The 8,986-nt window shown below is 35.5% G+C and overlaps 2 protein-coding genes across 2 annotated transcripts; both read right to left on the bottom strand.

Annotated features, from left to right (window-relative positions):
- Positions 1 to 1,158: 1,158 nt before the first annotated feature.
- On the bottom strand, positions 1,159 to 6,108 carry LOC18593929 (receptor-like protein EIX1). Its single transcript, XM_088808616.1, has 3 exons — positions 6,066 to 6,108; positions 1,498 to 4,173; positions 1,159 to 1,363 (listed from the first exon to the last, which is right to left on the bottom strand). Exons 1-2 carry the CDS (start codon positions 6,106 to 6,108, stop codon positions 1,529 to 1,531), a joined length of 2,688 nt encoding a protein of 895 aa, XP_088664742.1. The 3' UTR covers positions 1,159 to 1,363; positions 1,498 to 1,528.
- LOC18593928 (receptor-like protein EIX2) lies at positions 5,763 to 8,986 on the bottom strand. Its single transcript, XM_088807862.1, has 3 exons — positions 8,649 to 8,986; positions 6,231 to 8,543; positions 5,763 to 6,089 (listed from the first exon to the last, which is right to left on the bottom strand). Exons 1-2 carry the CDS (start codon positions 8,908 to 8,910, stop codon positions 6,262 to 6,264), a joined length of 2,544 nt encoding a protein of 847 aa, XP_088663988.1. The 5' UTR covers positions 8,911 to 8,986; the 3' UTR covers positions 5,763 to 6,089; positions 6,231 to 6,261.

Here is an 8,986-nt window from a genome sequence, read left to right as displayed (position 1 = left end):
TTGTCTCTGAGTAATTTCCTTTACAGCATGGGCTTTGCTTAAAGTTGAGCAGCGCTTGCCTCTCACTCTCTTTACACCGTCTTTTCTTAGAATGTTTTTTTCTTGATCCTAACCTGTAAACCACGGTCTTCATACTTGAACACTTTACTAATCGTGTTTTTAGTGCGAATCAAAATATATTTAATTTACCATTAAAGCCTTCATCTACCAATAATTTACCTTTTGACGACCAGCACTGACTAAGGAATGGGCATTTTTTGCTATGAATTTTTTTTTCTCCACTACTATTTTCTTCTTCAATCACTTACAAAGCCAAATTATGAGGTTAATCTTCTGTGTAGGGCGTTTTGAGATTTGTTTACTCTTTTTTATATTGATATAACTTATACAAACAATGTAAACAATTTACAATTATTACATGAGAAAATAAAAAGGAAGTATTCAATCATTAGAGTATGATCTTCTGCTCAATGAGTAAGACATGAATTTCCTTTTCTTAAATTTAAAAAAAAAAAATCAAAGTAGGATTAATATTTGTTTTGAAAATAGAGGAGTGAATACTGAAGTTGCAGTAAATGGAGAGATTGTATTCAGTATAGAATTTACTGAATTTGCTCTCTTTTTTATTAGCATATAGTTGTTCTAATTTTCGCTGGTTCGTCATCTTTTGCGTTTGTGATAAGTTTAACTTGATTTTAACAAGGAATAAAAATTTGATACTATGATCAATTTGTTGCATTTTGAAAGACAAAATAGAGGAAGGGAACCTAGTCTCCACTCCATCAGTTCAACAAATTAAGCTAAAGCTACCCCTTGATTGCTTTTCAAACCCTTGACTGGAGAATAATAGATGAGCTACTCATCAATATATATAATCGGATAGATTAATTAAGTAGGCCTCTGTTAAGTTAAAAAAAAAAAAAAAGAAATTGTAATGTAAATGAATTAAATGGGACCATAAGCACCAACATCCAAAAAAATGTTAGTAGTAATAGGCACTTAATTTGCTGGAGCAAGCTTAGTCCATAATAGATGCATACAATGTCAAATAAGGCAAATCAATCCAGAAAGACAGAAGTATCAACAATAACTAAGCAGCAATATGAGAGAAAATACTTCAATTTCATGAACAGCAACTCCTCAATCAAACAAGGTCAATAAGAGAAAGCCATAAGTCTAGGCTTGATTAATCGCTAACAGAGGTTGACAATATTTGTACAGAGATCAAACTGAAAGGAATCTTACAAATAGCGAAATAAGTACACCCCTCAAACCGTTACATAGTTTTCTTCAAAAATTTATTGATTTACTTTTGTTCCTCACAACCATGAGGAACTAGCTTCAGCTGTAGTTCCAACCATACCTGAGAACAAAAGAATAATATAGAATTTTATTATTTTATGGGAGCATAATTTGCTACCTGTGTAAAGTCATGCTAATTATGAGATTAAAGAATAAAAAAAAAGAAAGAGAAAATAAATGTCATAAGCATTTTACCTTCTTGAACTTATTGAAAGAGTTGTACCTTTTAGGTCTGAATTCTCCTCTCCAACCTTGCTTTCTGCAGAGCATATGTAACATAGAGCCAATCTTTCACCTTGTCCAAGAAACGGAAATAGGAATGCCTCCACGAACTCTTCAACAAGAAAGCACCACAAAATCCCCAAAAACCCACTACAAATCCAAGTCCCATGCCAGCATAAAACCATTTCATGGATTCATCAGAATCATCGTGACCTCTTTCCAGTTTACCTCGAGGTGTTTCCATTGAGCAATTTGGTGTAACTGGAGGACCGCAAAGTCCGTTGTTGTGGGAAAATGTTGAAGGATCAAAGAGTTGTAGTTGAGATCCTGCTGGAATTTTCCCTGACAAATAATTAAAAGACAAGTCCAAGCTACCCAAAAATGTCAACTCAGACAAGCTTGGTGGGATGCTACCTGAAAAATTGTTTCTTGATAGATCAAGCGATTGTAATTGTCGTAATTGCCCAATCTTTTGAGGGATTTTGCCAATTAAAAGGTTTCTTGATAAGTTCAATGCAACCAATTCTTGAAGACTTGTTATTTCTTCAGGAATCTCTCCTATTAATTTATTACTGGAGAGATCGATGACTAACAAAAGTCCAAGAATTTGTGCATACATCAGCTTTGTTCCTTTCCATACAAGCAACGCCTCGTCAACATAGTTGAGCACAATGGACCTGCCCATATATATTCCACCTTTTTTAAGACGATCTACATTAAGGACATGCTCAATGGTTTGATCTAAATTCACCTTTTGGACCATAAAAGTGAAATTATTGAGACATCGTGGTATGGTACCTGAGATTTTATTTACAGAGAGGTCCAAGATTCGAATATATTTCAATCTACAAAGTTGATTGGGGATCTTCTCGTTGAATTGATTGTTTTGAAGGCTAAGAAAAACCAGCGATGATAAACTTTGACCAATCCAAAAGGAAATTGTTCCTGATAATCTATTATTACTTAGATCCAAAAATTTGAGCTTTACACAATTCTGTAAAGATGAAGGTAAATTTCCCGAGAATCTATTACCATGTAAATTGAGCATTTCAAGAAAAGCCAAGGATCCCAAAGAGCTTGGAATTGGGCCTGAGAAATTGTTTTCAGCCAAATTCAAAGCTATTAAATTTGGGAATTGTGCAAAACAGTCAGGAACCACCCCAGAATATTGATTATTTGAGAGATCTACCAATTTCAAATCTTCGGTATAGGAAAAACTGCACATTGAAGAGATTGAACCGAAAAACTTGTTTTTGGAGAGGATTAAGGACTGTAAACCATATGAGAAACCAACTGGAGGAAGTGGCAAACTGTCGTATGTTCTTTGATTAGAGGTATTTGGCAAAGTGTCATGGATCTGGTTAAAAGAGAGGTTTAAGTATTCTACTCTGCCAAATAAGTCCCAAAACCAAATGGGAAGGGAATCCGATATTTTAGCATCAGAGATATCAAGGACAAAGACTTCAGCTTGAGTCTGAAGCCATTCTGGGAAACGAGGCCCTAACTTGCAAGAGCTAAGGAGTATAACATTCAAACTAAAAGGAGGGATCCAGTCAGAGTTGAATTTTAAGGTCAGCGAACTGTAGGATAAGTCTAACTCCCTTAATTTGGTGAGATTTGAGCAATGAGCTTCGGAGATCACAATATTATCAAAAGAATTCCCAGCAAGCCGTAAAACACTCAGTTCGGACTGTTGTCCAATGCTTTCGCTTATGGTTCCATTTAAAAGGTTGTACCCAAGATCTATTTCAATTAAGGATGACAGATTTGCCATTTCATTCAGCACAGAACTCGTCAGTTGATTCTCAGCTAATCTCAACTGCTGGATCGAGTCACTTTTGCATAAAGATGTATTCTGAATAAATCCGAAGGCACTGAGATGGTTGGACTCCATTTCTAAAGTAACCAAACTACACATACTCCAAAAAGATCTATATATCCCACCTTCAAGCTGATTGTGGCTCAGAGAAAGATCCGTCATGTGAACCATATTTCCAAAAGATTCTGGAATTGGACCTTTCAAGTGGTTCCTTGAGAGATCAAGGAACTCAAGGTTGCTACTAACATTAAACAACCATGGGTATATTGCAGAAGAAGTGAGATTGTTACCAGACAGATTCAGGCCGGTGAGAGCTGTAGAAGAGTTGACGAGGGAAAGAGATGAAGAAGAGGCACTTGGAAGATCACAATCGTTCATGGCCAAAAATTCAAGGGAAGGAAGTTGATTAACCACTTGCAACCAATCACTAGCCTTACTTTGGTTAGTGAAACTGAGGACAAGGAACTTTAATGAAGTAAGATGGGAAAGCCACTCAAGGTTTCCAGCACTAAATAACTTTGGAAATTTGTTGCGAAAGATCATATTGTAGTAGTAGTAGTTTTGATCGAAAATGCCACCACCCAGATAAAGAGTCTCCAACTTGGAAAGGTTTCCAAGCTGAGAAGGAATTGGTCCTCCAAAATTAGCATGAGAGAGATCGAGGTATCTCAGATTTTTGAGAGAACCAATGAACTCGGGGATGCGACTTCCATTAAAATCATTTTGACTGAGATCTAAATAACTCAAATGTTGCAGTTTAAGCAATGAAGGACTAATTGTACCTGCTACAAGACAGTAAAGGCGATTAAGATTGAGCAGTTCCACGTAGCCTTTTTTCCAACCACCCTACTAATTTAATCTCTTATCAAGGACTAGACTTGCTTTTTCCACCCTAGTAGTAAAAAGGTTATTTGAGTTAAAATTTATTTAATTTTTAAATCTAATTTGTCTTTCTATGTGAGTACACTAGAAATTAAAAAGAAAAAAGAAAACTGACTTATCAAACACGGTGTGATCACACCAATTTCCACGAACCAACTGGTACTTATATTATTAACTCCATCTGCTAGTTTTAATTTATAGTATATAATTTTTATCCTTTTTCCACGCTACAAATTCTTGCAAAAGGAACCTTTTGACGAAGACTGGGCAGTCTAGGCTTGCTTTTAGGTTTAAATTCCACTATTTTCTTCTTCAATCAATTGGCTGTAGTCATCTATGGAGACCTTGCTGGGACCTGAGTTCATGACAATTTTATAACCAGGAAGTCCTAATCACCTACCACCAAATGGATTAGAACCTATAAATTAAAAACAAAAAACTATAAATAGATTAGAATATATAAATCCTGGTCCCTTTTCCATGCCGAAAGGATTGCCTTTCGACAACCTGCACTAAGTAAAGGTATGGACCTTTTTTGGTTTTAATTTTCCCCCACCATTATTTTCGTCTTCAATCACATACAAAGCCTAATTATAAGGCTAATTATTTCCCATATTTTATAAAAGTTGACGAGCAACTTAATTATATGCAAATGTAAAAATATTCTCAAATGTTAGAGGAAGAAGATAGAATTAGGATTAACATCTTATAGTGAATGAAATAGAGATAATGGAAAAGGATTGGGCTAACCACGGTGGGATACCATCTATCTCTTCTATCTCTTGTTTAATTACTCCTATTTAGCCATAAGAAATGGAAATAATGGAAAGGGATTGATTGGAAAAACAGTAGATCAGCTACTGATCAATATGATCGGATAGATTATGTAATTTGTAAATGAATTGAATGAGACCATACACATCAACATCCACAAAAAGATATTAAGAATAATATCTAAAAAAATTCTTAAAGTATCCAAAAAAATTCAAATAATCTTTTATTCTTTTATTACATTCAATCAAGTTTTTATATTTTTGTTTTGAGCAAAATAAATCTTAATACTTTTATTTTGAACCAAATAAACCCTTATAACTAATAGTTGAAATAATCAATATGTTACTTGTCATTTTATGCCATTTGACATTAGCGCGGTATGCTGATATGTTAATATGACATGTAAATGATGTCATAATGGATGATCAGATGGTTATGTGGTATTTTTACGCTCCATATCAATACCATGTCAGCATTATATGAACATAAAATAACTAGTGGTATTTTGACAAATGAAAATTAATCTACCATTAATTATAAGAGTTTATTTGATCTAAAATGAAAACACAGGGGTTTAGTTGAACTCAATAAAATAATAAAAATTTATTTGAATCTTTGTAATAAATTTAGGAGCTTTTTTGAAAATTAAGTTAAAATACTAATAGTAACAAGCACTTAATTTGTATTTTCAAAAGGAACCACGAACTTAATTTGCTATAGAAAGCTTAGTCCAAAATAAATGTATGCAATGCCTACTAAGGCAAATCACTGCAAAAAGAAAGAAATACATGTAAAGTAACAAATACACAGTAGCAATATGTGAGAAAATCAAACAAGGTCAAAAGAAAACCATTGCACTAATACGTAGAAAATCATATAGGCCTAGGCTTGAGTATTTGCAAACAGAGATTGACACCATTTGTACAGGGATCAAACTAAAAGGAATTATGAACCCTTCTATTGGCATCTTACAAATAGCGAAATAAGCACAACCATCAGACCGTTACACACATTTCTTCAAAAATTTATTGATTCACTTTTGTTCTTCAGAGGCATGAGAAATCACCTTCAGTTGTAGTCCCAGCTACACCTGAAAATAATACAACCATATAAAAGCTAAATCAATTTTAAAAAATAATAATAATCCCTAAACCCTAAACCCTAAAGTCATGCTCAATCAATTTTTTTTTAAAAAAAAAAAGAGCAAGTAAATGTGATAAAAAGTTTTTACCTTCTTGAACTTATTGAAAGACTGGTACCTCTCAGGTTCGAATTCTCCTCTCCAACCTTGCCTTCTGTAAAACAAATCTAACGTACAGCCAGTCTTTCATGTTGTCCAAGAAACGGAAGTAGGCGTGCCTCCAGGAACGCTTGAACAATAAAGCACCACAAATACCCCAAAAACCCACGATAAAACCAAGTCCCATCCCAGCATAAAACCATTTTCTGAATTCATCAAAATCATCCTGACCTCTTCTTGGTTGACCTTGAGGTGTTTCCGCTGATCCTGAGCAATTTGGTGTAACTGGAGGACCACAAAGTGCGTGATTATGGGAAAATGTTGAAGGATCAAAGAGTTGTATCTGAGTTCCTGTTGGAATTTTTCCCGATAAATAATTATAGGATAAGTCCAAGGTAGACAAAAATGTTATCTCAGACAAGCTTGATGGGATGCTTCCAGAAAAATTGTTTCTTGACAAATCAAGTGATTGTAATTGTCTTATTTGCCCGATCTTCCAGGGGATTTTGCCACTCAAAAAATTTCTTGATAAATTCAATGCAACCAATTGTCGGAGACTAGTTAGCTCTTCAGGAATCTCTCCTGTTAATCTATTATTCGAAAGATCAATGGCTAATAATAGTCCAAGAATTCTTGCATACTTTTGCTTCTTTCCTTTCCATGTAAACAGTGCCTCGTCAACATAGTTGACATCAATGGAAAATGCATTCGGATCCATTTTTCTTGAAATGCGATGCTCAATTGTTCTGCTTAAGTTCACGTCTTGAGCCATAGAAGTGAATTTATTGAGACATCGTGGTAGGGTACCAGATAATTTGTTTACAGAGAGATCCAAGATTTGAATATTATTCAAGCCACAAATTTGATGAGGTATTGTTCCATTAAATTGATTGTTTTGGAGGCTTAGAAAAATCAATATTGAGAAACTTTCCCCGATCCACTCAGGTATATTTCCTGATAATTTGTTATCACTGAAGTCCAAAAATTCCAACATAAAACAATTCCCTAAAGATGAAGGAAATGGTCCTGAGAAGCTATTGCCGCGTAAACTGAGCATTCGAAGAATTCTAAGAGATCCAATCGATCTTGGAATTGAGCCTGACAAATTGTTCTCAGCCAAATTCAAAGCTTTAAGTGAGAGCCGCCATCTTGCCAAGCAATCGGGAATTACTCCAGAAAATAAGTTATTTGAGAGATCAAGCAACTTCAATAATTTAGCAGGAATGTTGCAAATTGATTTGATTGAACCAGAAAATTTATTTTTGGAAAGGTTCAAGGTAGACAACCAATTTGTCATTTGTGGCAATGGGCCTGTTAAATTATTGGAGCTTAAGTCAAGAAAAAGGATAACAATCCTGTTACTGGGCAAAGTACCGCTGAGCTGGTTGAAAGACAAATTCACGCTACACGTGGGAAATGAAAATACGTTCCAAAACCAACTTGGAATGGAATCCGAAATCTCTGCAGCAGAAATATCAATTTCAAAACATGCATTTTGAGACCGAAGCCATTGCGGGAAAAGAGGCCCCAGCTTGCAAGAGCGAAGGAATATAAGTCTCAGTTGAAAAGGAGGAATCCAATCGGACTTGAATTTTAAAGTCAAACAAGTATCAGATAAGTCCAACTCCCGTAAGTTTCTGAGATTTGAGAAATGTGCTTCCGAGATTACAACTTTATCAAAAGAATTCCCGGCTAGCTTTAGAGTCGTGAGGTTGGACATTTGTCCCATACCTTGGCTTATGGTTCCATTTAAACGGTTGTATCCAAGGCCTAGTACTTGCAAGGATGATAGTTTTGTGATTTCATTAGGCACTGACCCCGTAAATTGATTCTCAGTTAAATCCAAATTCTCTAGAGAGTGTGTTGTGCATAAAGATGTACTTTGAAGAAATCCAAATACATCTCCACCGAGATTGTTGGATTGCAAGTCTAATGAATGCAAACTACAGATATTCCATAAAAGTAATGGAATCCCACCTTGAAGCAGATTGCGGCTTAGAGTAAGTTCTCTAATAGCAACCAAGTTCCCAAAAGTTTCAGGAATTGAACCTGTCAACTGATTTGATGAGAGATCAAGAGTGACCAATCTCGAAAGGTTTCCTAGCTGAGAAGGAATTGGTCCAGTCAACTGAGATTCAGAGAGATCGAGATAGGTCAATTTTGTAAGAGAACCAATGAACTCAGGAATTGAACTTCCCAACGGATTTGATGAAAGATCAAGAGTGACCAATCTCAAAAGGTTTCCTAACTGAGAAGGAATTGGTCCAATAATATGAGAATTAGAGAGAGCAAGATAGGTCAATTCTGTAAGAGAACCAATGAATTCAGGAATACGACACGAAAAATTAAAGAAACTGAGATCTAAGTGATTCAAATAACGCAGTTTAAGCAATGAAGGACTAATTGTACCTTCTACAAACCCAACGACGCCAGACAGATCGAGCTTTACGACGTGGCCGGTACTGTTGCTGCACTCAACACCATTCCATGTACAAAAATCTCTTTTGTCATTCTCACTTCCCCACGAAGAGATACCCAAATCGAGCAGCGCTTGCCTCTCACTCTCTTTGTACTGAACTAAAACGTCAGCTTTCGTGGGTTTCTGAAGAAAAAGGACAAGTGCCAGAAATGGAACTAGGAGGAGATGAATGGAGTAGTTATCACCTGACATTATAATCGTCCTGCTGCCTTACAACGATTATGTCTTGTGTTTGAGTGCTGAGAGTTTAGACAATCCCCTCCTTAAA

Source organism: Theobroma cacao, chromosome 7 (genome assembly GCF_053813885.1).
Source record: "Theobroma cacao isolate CCN51 chromosome 7, ASM5381388v1, whole genome shotgun sequence".
NCBI classification, from domain to species: Eukaryota; Viridiplantae; Streptophyta; class Magnoliopsida; order Malvales; family Malvaceae; genus Theobroma; species Theobroma cacao.
This window is presented reverse-complemented; position numbering and strand designations above follow the sequence as displayed.